The sequence below is a fragment of the Sabethes cyaneus genome, chromosome 3 (assembly GCF_943734655.1).
Source record: "Sabethes cyaneus chromosome 3, idSabCyanKW18_F2, whole genome shotgun sequence".
Classification (NCBI taxonomy): Eukaryota; Metazoa; Arthropoda; class Insecta; order Diptera; family Culicidae; genus Sabethes; species Sabethes cyaneus.
In genome coordinates, this window is record NC_071355.1 from 15,778,705 (window position 1) to 15,792,352 (window position 13,648).

The 13,648-nt window shown below is 40.0% G+C and overlaps 1 protein-coding gene across 1 annotated transcript; it reads right to left on the bottom strand.

The window, feature by feature from the left end:
* Positions 1–12,068: 12,068 nt before the first annotated feature.
* On the bottom strand, positions 12,069–13,103 carry LOC128739307 (RNA polymerase II elongation factor Ell-like). Its single transcript, XM_053834785.1, has one exon. The coding sequence runs from the start codon at positions 13,101–13,103 to the stop codon at positions 12,069–12,071; it is 1,035 nt and encodes a 344-aa protein (XP_053690760.1).
* Between the last annotated feature and the right edge of the window lie 545 nt (positions 13,104–13,648).

Consider the following 13,648-nt stretch of genomic DNA (forward strand, 5'->3'; position numbering starts at 1 on the left):
ATCAGTTTGACTTTCATATTAGTAAGAACGATTTTGTAAATAGAATCAATGTTGCTATTCAGCGATAAAAGTACTGATTCGGTTCGAAACACACTCAAAGGTGATTCCATAACGTGAAATTCTCGGGCAATGATTTTCTAGCTGAGAATTATTTAATGCGAGTGAGAGAAAAGCGAATTACCACTCACTCTTTTTCATGCAATGATTTGATCGCTAGTGATGCCAATCAAAAACGAATACCTCGCGTTTTGACTCATCGCGATGAGTAGCTTTGATTTATCAATTTTGGAAAACATGCAAAAGCGCTATCGGATATTGAATTATACCGTCAAAAAACATGTACCTAACATTTATGTTGGTTTTTCAGTTCGACTATTAGCACCTGAGATACTTGGAATATACATTTTTGCGACATAATACATAAATGCACTTCAAAACATCAACGTTCTTCTACACCCAGAAGACTTTTAATCTCATAAACTTATTTTAACATGCTATTCATAATTTTTCAACATTCACGTTGATGATGATGATCAAATTTTGAATAGTAGCCGACGATATTTTTATTATCAGCCTTCATCGGTAGTCACACAAGAAGTAGATCTATTATTTTTCAAAGCTTCGAACCTTCGAGGCACCAATTAATAATAATAATATTGCACCAGGTTTGCATTTCATTGAAACTAAATCTTGAAACCATTTTGTTTGTCCGTGTGCCGCTTGAAGTTACTGGTTGTGTATGGCGTTGCAAGTATCTGTTGACGTTTGACAATTTCATAATTATTATATGTGATACGAAAAACGTTTTATATTTGAACGAGCAATATTTCTTTTGTAATTTGCCAAAAAATATGTTTGTTTACGTTTCATCGCGAAATACATTCTCGGTTAGATAACAGCGATTAACGATGATTATAGCGATGAGTGTGAGACAGAGATACCGAGCGAGTATTTTCGAGTGTAATCAATTCATATTTTGCTCACCAGTTTTTGCGTCGGCGATTCATCGCGAGCAAGCAGGATACGATAGATTTGCCAGTTGATAAGATTTAAATCGCTGATGAGCAGGTGATGAGCCTTCATCGTGATGAAAATTTGCAACATTGAATAGAATTAAGAATTTAACTTAAGCAACAGTCTGTACGAGTATTTTCGAAGACAAAGAAACAATAAATAAATAAATAAATAAATAAATAGATAGTCGAAACAGTCGACTCCAGTTTTGGTAGACAAAGTTGCTCGCTATAAATTTAGTTTGTAAATAATTCTTGTGACTGGTAGATCTGCCATGAATTGCTGAACTGAACTGCTCATCCTTATTGGTATCACTGTTAGCTTGAGAGAAAAGAATTAAATCATCTTATCCGGCGAATGGTTAATAATGATTAACTACAGTACTCGCTACGACTTTACGAATTAGTGTTAGTGCCAAGGAAATTGACACATTTGCATGTTTTCGGCAGCATGCTTTATTCCGCCTTTGCGGAGTTTCATGTCGCGTCGGGGAAAATTTGTTACGTTGTGGTCCGATATTGGCGCTGGGAGGTAGAAACCAAATGAAAATGCTACTGCTACCTGAAAATCAACGAACATTATCAAATATTTGCCAAAGATTTTGCGGACGACAGAATTGAATGAAAATTTATACCACCCGAAGCAGCACATTTCGGCGGCCTGTGGAAGGCAGGAGAGCGGTCGGCCAAAAGAAATGATATTGTATTTTTCCAAGAAGTCGAAGGGGATATGATGACTCTTATGCACTCTTGAAGTCAATATGCAAATAACCACACAGGGTTACTTCCTGGTTGGTTCTGCTCACCAATCCCTACAATTAGTAGATTGCAACCCAGAGCCATATCGGCCATCGGATGTCGAACAGAAGACAGTCTGCAACTTACCGGTTACAACGGATGATGGACATTATTTGAAATATCCAAGGCAGTCTTCTGAAATGCTTATTAAAAATTCTGAAATAATTCGATTCGGTAGAAACTAAATTTGGATTAGAGCGATTTTCGAATGAAATATTCAACAATGAACGAATTAAGTTTGAGTTCATTATAACCGACGGGCATTCACCACCAAAAATGGACAAAGATAATAAAAAGTTGAGTAAAAATTAGAACCAAATCAGAACTAAATTGAGAGTGGACAAATGACGTTACTCACTCAATCGTTTATGTTAAACTCTTTAGAATGGACCCACCAGTTTGTCGACCAAATATTTAAGATAGAATTAAACGAAAACGAACGTCAACACATCGTTTCGAATAGCAAACCAACGAACGCGTCGCAGCAGTTCAGTATCGAAAACCCGGCTCTTCAACCCAGCTTCTGATTTTGGGGACAAACAGCGACTAAACGGCAACCGCAGCCGACCTCGCCGGGAGATTATGCACCCACCTCACGTTCTTTCCGATTCTCCGGAAAGATTCTTTATCCGCTTCACGAGAGTCTTTTAGACGACGAAATTCCAGTTAATCCGACCCAAATTGCAGCTACGTGCTTTTCCCAACCTCAGCTGCCCTTGTTCGGGACTGAACTTTCGGGAACTATAGAAAAGTCATTGCCTCTATCTCTGCTGCTCGCTACCCCCAAAAATCTAACCGGACTTAAGGAAAAAAGCTACCCCTCCCTTCGCCCGCAGAAGACAGCAACAATAACAAGCGATGCGCCGCACTAAAAGTATTTTCGGTGAAACTTGGCCTGCCAGAAAGTGCGGCGCTGCAGCCGCCCTTTGGCAGGAACCGAAGAAAGTCCCTGCCTAAATAGGCTGCAAACAAGGCACGGCAAAAGTTTGTTTGCTAAAACTACAGTCGCTCTGATTCGGTTTCGTTCGTCCTTTTGTTTGGCTTTACGCTGGCTGCAAGAAACAAGGCAAGGGCCTGATTAAAGGGCAAGTTTTTAATACACTTTGCTCCGGAACTGAAAGTTTTGTTCGCATCCATTTTGTTTCTGGTTTCGGAAACAAGTTGTTCAGCAACTTGCCATGATTGAATGACTAAATTTTAGTCATTTAGCAACAAACAATGGCATAATTATTTCGAAATTGTTAACTATGGCAGGTTGGTAGTATTTGCAACATAGCTAACACTGGCAGTAGTTTTTCAAATTAGTTGGTTGAACATTTTCTTTTGCCCATCAGATCCTTTCGGTACGTGCTATACGATTACTACCAAAAATCGCTTCCTTCTTTTCAAGTCGACCTGCAACTTTTGACCGCCTGTCCTTTGCGGAGCTTCTAGCTTCTAGCGTTTCCGTTGCGATGCCGAACAAACGTCCGCCTGCAAGGCGGAACCGAGAGCTCCGCTAAAGCACCGTAAGTCTTCCGGATCCTACCCATGGCAGCTTCCCGTGCCCTAACCGACGGAAAGCATTTTTCGCAAAGCAACACGCCATCAACTTCTCTCTCACCACCACGCCACGGCCGGGCGCGCCGGTAGCGTTAGCTAGTGTCATGGCGTCAGAATATGAAGTACAACATCGCAGAAAGCACGACGACGACGACGACGACGACGATGGCATGCATCGTGCATATATAACAACTTTTCTCATTTAGAATGCAAACAATAAATATTTTCACGAGGATGTTATGAAGGGCTCGGTCCCATTCCATGCTTACCGTGTAATCCCGTGTGGACCAGCGATAGATCAGAACGCGTCGCAGTCGGTAGTGCCTTGCAGCGCTAGTTACTTTTTCTCGTCGCCACGGCACGGCCCGGAATAGGCGACTTTTGCGCTATTAACCTAGTGAAGAAAGAATAAGCTTATGGTACGATTTGAAACTTTTTTTTTCATATCAGTTTCGTAGTCAAACGAGAATAGAAATATTCTTATTCCAGATTAATTCTTATTGAAGCCTATAACTACAAAAATTCAGTAATGTATTTTCGTTTAATTCATATTTTATAAATACGATTAGGAATCAAATTAAAAATTGATGGAGTAAATGTATAAATCGGTGAATAGAATAGAACTAATCAAATTAAACTACCTATCCCAAAATCCTGCAGGTCCTTCACGGTCCGACAGCGTCACCGCCATTCTCTAATACGTGGGCACGAATTTTATCACGGTATTTCCACATGACAAGTATTCACCAGCACCCATCTCGTTTGCTTGGTTGAGGATTGATGCAGCAGCACGCAGCTTGAGTGAGCGAACACGTTAAATGTCGTCCACGACTGACTGCTGCTAAGACATATGCCGTAAAATTTGCATCACGTTAAATGCTTTTTGGTTGGATAGAAAGAACGAACCAGTCATTGCTTTCAAGCTAGCTTCGCACGGTTGGCACCTGCAATGTGGTTTTCTATTTTCTTAAGACTTTAATTGAAAGTTTTTGGTGATGGAAGGGGGATAAGCAAGGGATCATCAAGAATTTTCAGTGGTTCGAATAGACACATTTGAATGACCTTATTGGATGTTCAACACAGGTGAACACGCTAGGCTAACCAGTACAAGTGAAAAAACCAATATCACAAAAAAAACTACTTAACTTAGAGTGCACTTTCTGGAATGTGCTTCATTTGCACCTCGTGCACGAAAGGTATCAGGCGATATAGTAAGTAGCTGTGTTCTTCATCTATCAACGATGATGGCGGCACACAAGAAACAGATGATGTTAAAAATGAACTGCTGCTGGACTGAAATGGTGCCCAAGCTGCACACTTTTGTCATTTCTGATTACTTCAACCTATTTATGACTGAAATTAGTCATTAATCGGTTGCCACAACTAGTTTATAACAACTGTGCTAGTAGGGTGGTCATCCAAGGAGAACGTCACGGGGAAGCAGGTTAGGTAGCAATGATAATCTCTGGTAATGCTTTGTGTGCACACAGCAGCCGAAACAGCCACACAATAGCGCTTATCTTGGAAACGGAATACAATGGTATCATTCTTCTACACCACGTAGCAAAAATATAATACGTCTGTTGCAGATGAACTCTCAGATACAGTCCTGAATCAATTTATTTGTAATTGTTTTTGATTGTCAAGGTATTGGAGCAAACTTTTGACGTAGGACTACGTCTTTGTTTACTATACTGGGACTGGGTAGCACTTTGTAAAAACGAGAAATAGAAGTGTAACGTTTGAATGAAATATTTCAAACGCTAATAGCTACTATACTACTGAACGAAACATAACAGTTAATATGTCGTTGGATAGATAAAATGTCCAGCAATTTTATAGTAACATACTAATAATAATTTTTTATACGCTAAATAGTGAAAATGTTTGTAAAGATTCAAGGTCGAATTTTTCCATACATTTCCCTTGTTATCGCCTAGCTTCACAGGCACGGACGACAATTAGATACACCAAAGGATTTGGATCCAAATGATAACCTTGAGACCACTTTGTAAGCCACACCCCTTTTCCAATCCAATCGGCAACATCGATGGCTATTGACGGCAACACCGGTCCCAAAGACAAGCGGAATCAGAGGGCAATGGCCAACGTGAATCCCACACGATGCACTTAACATTACATTTTGCATTATCCCCATCGCAGACATGCGAAATTGTTCGATAGCTTGCTCAATCAGTGTCGGACAATCATTTAAGCAGCAGCAGCCGATATGGTTTCCCCCACCACCTACACTAGCTTACAAGCAGCAGCGGCAGTGCCAGTGACTATAAAATGGTACTCTTGGTTCGCCGTCTGTTCATTCATCGCACAATCGCACTGACGGACGGTCAGTATTTACCATCGACGGCTATTGGTGGCGAAAGCAACGGCATTTGGCGGCAAACACCAGCGATCGGAGCCAACAACGCTAGCAATCGGGAGGTAACGATAGCATTTTTGGCGGCTATTGCAGGCAAATCCAAGGACCTTTGCGGCATCTAATGTCATTTTCGATGACAATTCGAGGCACCCAATGACATTTTGGCGGTTATTTTCGCAAACCAACAGCAAATGGAAGCAAATCGACTGACGGGCAGCAGCAAATTCAGCAGTAGGCCGTTGTGGTCTTAAACAGTTCTTATAAGAACTAGAGTAATTGAAGAATGAAAAGAATTTTCTTCACTTTTCTAAATGGTTAACGTTTCAACGTTCCATGGAAAATGCTTGCTCATTCAGCGTCGGATAATCATTCGAGCAGCAGCAGCAATTGATCTGGTGTCCCCCACCACCTCACTAGCTTACAAGCAGCAGCGGCAGTGCCAGTGACTATAAAATGGTACTCTTGGTTCGCCGTCTGCTCATTCATCGCACAATCGCACTGACAGACGGTCAGTATTTACCATCGACAGCTATTGGTGGCGAAACCAACGGCATTTAGCGGCAAGACCGGTTATTGGTGGCAACACCGATTGTTGACTGCACTGAAGAGGTTGATGTTACCACAAATACTCAAATATGCATATGCCAGAAATGCAGTTTACATTAGTCTTTGATTTAATGATCAGACATAGTTATACTTCACCGATTAAAACATGTTATCAATATAATGAGTATTATATGACACAGTCCTACGTCACCCTTTCGTACAACCCTTAGGGCTGTATACCTTGTAGTTTTTTTTTTGTTTTGTTGGTAGAAGTTTGGAGAAGACTTTAATAACTTTTGAGTTGCCCTAATGATGGTTTTTTATAGGTACTATTAACAATCACACAGTCAAAAAATTACGAATATACACAGATTTTCTTGAACGTCATTGATAAAGGAAAACACAAAAAAGTTTCGGCGGATAGTTTCACGTGACAGATTAACATCAAAGACAGCGGCAGCTCTATTGAAGACTCGCTGTACTCTGGCCATAGCACTGTTTTGTCCATAGTTGATGCGTTAAAATGGTATTCGCAGCATTGCGTCATTCCGCAGTGCCCTGGAACATACATTCAGATTAATCGTTCCCAAAATAGCAGTACAATCGATTCTTCCCTGCAACATATCAGCAGCAAACAAAGGTTCGGTTGAACCTTGCGACGTTCATTCGCACCTGAAGTGTCTCCAAATGGATCAATCGGCATCGTCTCTCGTTACTCGGAAATCTGAACGGATTTCGTCAAAGTAGATGACTGAGCGAAAAACGTAAGAAGCGGCGTTGAATCGACTCAATCCTGGTCATTCCGTTTTGATAATACGGGTGTCAGACAATGAAACCGTATTCGAGAGTCGAACGGATGAGTGACCAGTATAATTCCTTGAGACAATACACGTTGGTGCACCTTTTAGCGATGCGGAAGACAAATCTCAGAGTTCTGGATCCTTTGTCCTTTGTCCAGGTTGTAGGAAATGTGTCGTCTAAACGACAACTGGCTGTCCAAGATAACGGCGAGTTGCTTCACTTGGTCGACCCGCTAGATTTCAGTACCATCAAGCTTGTAGTTGAAAATCACAGGTTAACGGATTCGGGCGAAAGCAATAATGAAGGATTTTTCAGGATTCACGAGCATGCAGTTCAAGTTTCACTAATCCATAAAGGTGTCAAACTCTAGTTAAAAACGGATTGCATCGATCTTGGAGCGAATCCTCAAGTAAATCTTCAGATCATCGACGTAAGATAAACGAGGGCCTTAAAGAACGTGGTTGACAGCATTGAAGTACAGCAGGAAGAGCAACGGTCCCAAATGACTGCCTTGTGGGATTCCAGACGAGGCCGAAAATGCATTAGATTAAAAACCTTCAACCGCCACAATCAGTTTACGAATAGATGAAAATCATCTTAAATATCTGTAAACAAAATCTAAGTCGCACACAAAGCTTATTAAATTACACCCTAGTTTATAATCAATCGTACAAAATGATGACAGCTGATTCACATACGATTTTCATCACAGAGTTGTATAGCATTATGGAACTAATCATTTTGAGTCGGATCTCATCGTATACAAATAGTCATGAATGTGAATTGTTTACACATAATTTGCAGTACGTATATCGCCTCCAAAATAGTACGCATAAGCTGATTTCGTGCAACTAATGCGATTTTTCTAGATATATATCAGTATATATTTCTTATTTGTTACTTTGATATACGTACGAAAATGTTAGCTGGGAACTGTATCTTTAATTGGGTTTGTTGTTGTTTTGCCTTTCTACTACAAGATACCCCGCGGCAAGTGGGAATACGGGGTAAGTGGGAACGGAGCTCATAACTCTCTTCAACCTCATTTTCTTCAACCGAACCTTTCTAGAAATGAAAGATACAACTCAAACGCATGTATTAAAATTATAGATTATTTATAACAGGCATTCCAAACATCAAAATTGGACTTTAAATTTGAGCGTTATTTTCAATTTGCGTTGTAAGTTTGACGCACCTTTCTATAAATGATATTTTGGCCAAGGGGGTTTACGTAAAAGTACATGTTTTTCTGACAGTAGGTAAACATAATGAGTGTATTAACAAATTACACCCGAAAACTAGTTGTTTAATTTGACAAACGGCATTAACCCATTTCCTCCCAGCGTTGCGAAAACGCAACGCACTTTCATTCGATTCTAGAGAAGGCTCTGTTTAAGATATCAACTTGGACCCTGAGAAACAAAGAAAGATTGGAAAAAAATCTAATCCACCTGTTTTTGCTCAAAGGTCATAATTACAGCTGTGACAAACCAACAGGTTTTGCTATTTTTCAGACAGTTAAGGAAAAATGCTCACATAACTCGATTTTACCTCTATTTACGTCTGACCTCTTAATCAGCGTTAGTAAGTATCGGTTGCTTGCCAAAAAACACTTCGTTTCATAATTTTGATTACTTTTGTAATTTTAAGAAAGGTTCTAAGCATTGCGTTGCGAAAACGCAACGCTAGGAAGAAGCGATATTCAAAATTTGCAACGGGAACGTTTGTTTTCGTTCGTTCGCTGCAGATGTTTCATTTGAAGTCGTTGCTTTATAGTAAACAAATGAATGTAAATCTTATCTTTCGCTTGTTCAAAATATCCCAGAAACAATATAAAAATCCCAAGTTTGATTTAACAGTAAAAAAGTATGAAGTATTTATATGCATAATAAATGAAGATATGCAAAAACGGTATACCCCTAACGCCCAGCGTTGTGTTTTCGCAACATAGCGTTGCGGGACACCGGGTCAAAATTAAAAATACATGTCAGCGGCTTTTTCTTAGTTGACCTAAAAGAGAATTCTCCTGGAAGTTTGAACTTTCTATCCCTGCTGGGAAAAGTGTGGGGCTTAATGGGTTAAAAAAATGGGTCGAAATAAGGTCGGCACTTCAAAGCACCCGGGGCAAGTGGGACCTCTTAAAAATAAAGTGTTTCAGCACAAAACTTCCTGTCTTAACACATTTTTTAGATGTACTACCGAACATTTTCAGTTCAATTACATAATATTTATATCAGTAAAGCTTTAAAATAAACCGAAAAGGATTAAACCAAGGGGCCCCAAAAAAGAAGCCCATATGCAGAGCTTATGAGGGAACAAACAGTTTAGTCACATTTTGGTTACACCTAAACGATACTAATTGAATTTGGAAAGGCAAATTTGATATAATTAAGCAAATTTTCAACTGAAATTGAAACAATAAAGTGTTGTAGTTATTATAACGTAACTATCTCTTATGAGTAGCTCTACTGAATTGGGCATGATAGAACAAACAGATCATAATCGTATTTTCGAGCTATTAAACAATGGTTAATCCTAAATTACGTCTCGCAAGAATTGGATACAACGACTTATTCAACTACATTTCATTACAATAATGCTTTACAGCGTAATTGCTCACGATCTGTGTTTTATATAAATTATAAAGTTGCCGTTGTGACCTGATTTTGTTACGCTATTTTTGAATGAACCCTTCGTACAAATATTGTTTTTGATTGCTTCTTGCAGTGCTTCAACATTGCTGTATATTAACTTACACAATTTACTATTATTTTATGCTTTTTAATCAAATTTGAATATAGGTCCTATAATTTTGAAAATTCTCCTCCAGATTCATTTCATGTAAATTGATAGGTCTTTTCTGTAATTAATCCTTCGAAGTGATACCACTGAAGGGTTTCTGTGCTGAAAGAATTTTGAAATAATCAAAGGTATAGAAAACACAGTGGAATGAACCCAAACTATGCATTTTTTAGGTCCCACTTGCCCCGGTGTACGTTATAAATATATAGTATAAAGGTATAGCAATCACTCGGACAACCGAATTTCGAAAGGAGGCCCAGTGAGCCGAGTGTCTAGTACCGTTCGACAAAGTTTCGAAAACTGAACATTTTCTCTGTGTGTGTGTGTGTGTGTGTGTGTGTGTATGTGTGTGTGTATGTGTGTGTGTGTATGTGTGTGTATGTGTATGTGTATGTGTATGTGTGTGTGTGTATGTGTGTGTATGTGCATGTGTATGTGTATGTGCGTGTGTGTGTGTGTGTGTGTGTGTGTGTGTGTGTGTGTGTGTGTGTGTGTGTGTGTGTGTGTGTGTGTGTGTGTGTGTGTGTGTGTGTGTGTGTGTGTGTGTGTGTGTGTGTGTGTGTGTGTGTGTGTGTGTGTGTGTGTGTGTGTGTGTGTGTGTGTGTGTGTGTGTGTGTGTGTGTGTGTGTGTGTGTGTGTGTGTGTGTGTGTGTGTGTGTGTGTGTGTGTGTGTGTGTGGATTTAATTAAAAGGGGGGTAAGTGTATACATAGTAAAGTGATGCTTGTACAGCGGATCAAATAGACACATTTGAATGACCTTGTTGGATGTTCAAAATAGGTGATCACGCTAGGCTAACCAGCACAAGTAAAAAAACCAATATCACAAAAAAACTACTTAACTTAGGGTGCACTTCCTGGAATGTGCTTCATTTGCACCTCACATCCAACACAAATTCCTATCCTATCCAACACAAATTATTAAAAATATCAGTGATGTTTATGACACACAATGCAAAATTAGCTACACTGAAGTCGCTTTTTACGCGGTTTTTTCACGCGATTTTTTTTTTCTTCATTAAAGAATTCCTAGCAACCAAATTTCCTACGTTTTTTCGTGCGACGAAGAAGAAAATGTCGACTAATCGTTTAAGTCAAGTGATCACGTATGCTGGACGTTGCGATGCACGTTTTGTTTCTGATGGCTACATCTTTCAGCGCAGAAGAATATGCAGATAGAGCTCTGCTGTTAATAATGATACCTGGCAGACCGGAAGCATTGAATCTCGGCTACGCCTGAGTCGAGCAGGGACAAGGCAGGAGCTATCATAGTGTTTTTCGAAGCCACTTCCGCGGACAGGAGCTTCTCTTTACTAGGCGGTTCTGAAAAGAAACCCCTATCTGGGTAGAACTTCACGACTAGTTTCATATTTTCGAACAGTCCTCAAAAAGTACTTTATAGTTAACAAACAAGAGACCAATGAAATTTATTGTTTGAAGTGCATCTGATCATGAGTTACTTGAACGTGAGATTTTTCGCTTCGTACGTACATAGACGTCTGCAGCGAGGATGTCATGGGGTTCATGACTTTTGGCGCTCCCAGAGATAGGTTATCAGCTACTTTAAAAGCCGAATTCACGAAAAGTTGAAGCAAATCGATCTAATTGGACAGTGAAGGTACGATCCGATGTATTGCTGAAAGGGCTATTTAGGGATGGGCATCTATCGAAGTTGCAGCAACACACATGAGCTGGATTGATAGTGATAGTTTCATAGTGATAGGCGAGATATGGAAACGGACAGCTGAATGCCAACATAACAATCTCCTAGTGTGCCTCAGGGTGCAACAAACACTGGTTTAACATGCCAACATGTTAGAATCTCGTCTAGGAGGGACTGTTAGAGACAATAGGCTGGTAGCACTAGACCCGCAAAGGTCCTGTACTCTTACAGCTGGCCTATAAAATCCTATATCCTGTAAAAAAATAATAGGTCTATCACAAAAGATTTGCCAGAAAAGTGTCGAAACGTAGGGAAAACATCAGATTATCGTTCAAATATACTCGAAGAAACACTAACGAAATGAAAACAAGGTATTTAAAATATCTCATGCAATTGTATTCACAAAAAAGTCACTTAAACCTAAATATGCAACCAAACTACAAATTTTACTATCTATACAAGAATTAATATTAAAAATAACTTAATTAATGAACTTTTCTACGGTCCGTATTAGTAACCGTAACGTCATAATCGTGCATTGTCGATGGAAGACAGCTTCTTACGTAGATACGCATATCTGGCTTTTTTCTCGAGAAATTCGGCACTGTTATATTCCTCCAGAATTGTTTTCTCAATTTCCTTATAGCGCTCCCGCTGTCGAATAAGCTCTTCCTCGAGTTGGGCGAATTTTTCGGCTCTTTGTTGGATGGCCTCGTGCAGTCGAAAGTATTCTTGATGTTCGCCATCGTCGATCTTCCGACTGTGATCAGCCAACCGCGGTTCCTTAGCCTTACGCATATCAACGTCATCAAGCCGTCTTTTGCCACCGATTTGCAAGTTGTTGCCATTGGCCGAACTCTGTTTGGAGGTGGATGAACCTGTGTCGGAACGCGGTTTACGCTTTTTCATCGCTTGCCGCTCCTGTTCGGAATAGAACGGCCAGTCTTCCTTCACCTCCTTCCAAATGTGCCGCCGCAGTACGTAAACTTGACCACAGAAAGTGGTGATGTCATTCAGTACTTGTGTTATGCACTTTTGTTCTTCCTCGCGAATGCCTTCGGCGGTCAATTTCGCAACCAGTTCTGCCTTTTTACACGCCTTTACTGCTAGTAGATGGATTAATCTTTCCCTAATACTCCGCTGCATTATTTCACGGTTGATCCTTTCGTCGGGCTTGATCACCGGGATTTTGGCAGATTTTTGTTTTTGCGCCATCAGCCATTGCTTGGCTTTCTCGTACGCGTCTTCGGTGCCTTGAAAACGCATTTCGTGCCGTATACGGGCCACATGGTGCAGATGTTGTTGATGTTGGTGGATGCATTCCTTCGACCGATCACCTTCGACGTCCGATATAGTAAAGGTGAACTTTTGATCGCCACCAGCGCTGTTCGCAATAGATATGCTGCCCTGGCCGTTTGCGAGTATTTGGATATTAGCCCTCTTTTGATCCTCAAGAGCTCGCAGCACTGAATCTTCCAATGAAACATAGATCAGGGACTTGGACTTGCCATCGGATTGTGGCTGAGCTAGCCCATATTTTCCGGATTTGAAAGCAGCCATTATGTTTACTGGATTCGAGCAGTATAAACTAAACTAGCAGTATAAATAAACTTTAGCAAACTTCAGATTCAATAATTTCACTAACCACTTCTGACTACTGTCGTGTTTGAACTGACTTCTTGTTGCTAAATTTCGTTATTAAAGCCGATCAAATTATAGGTAAACGCTGTAAGTCGGTACGTTACCGTACGTACGTTAGGTACGGCTGTAGCTAGTGGGTTACCTAATTTTTAAAAGCGTTACCACAGACAAACAAACATAACACTTGGAAGATTTATATGATCTATATGATCGACATATAGAATAGTAACTAGCAAGTATTTTTATGGGTAATTCCTCTCCGTTCGTAAAAAGCGCCAGTTTAATGACAACAGAAACATTCCCAACTAAGCCCAAATTTGAAATGACGAAGTAAGCGGTGGGAAGAATGAAAAACGAGAGTTATGCCTGTTTGTCTGTGGCGTTACCTGGGTTGGGTTTAAAGACTTCCCAAAAAAAATTTTAAAGCACTTTAAAAGAAAGAATTTTATATACGATTCTTTTCT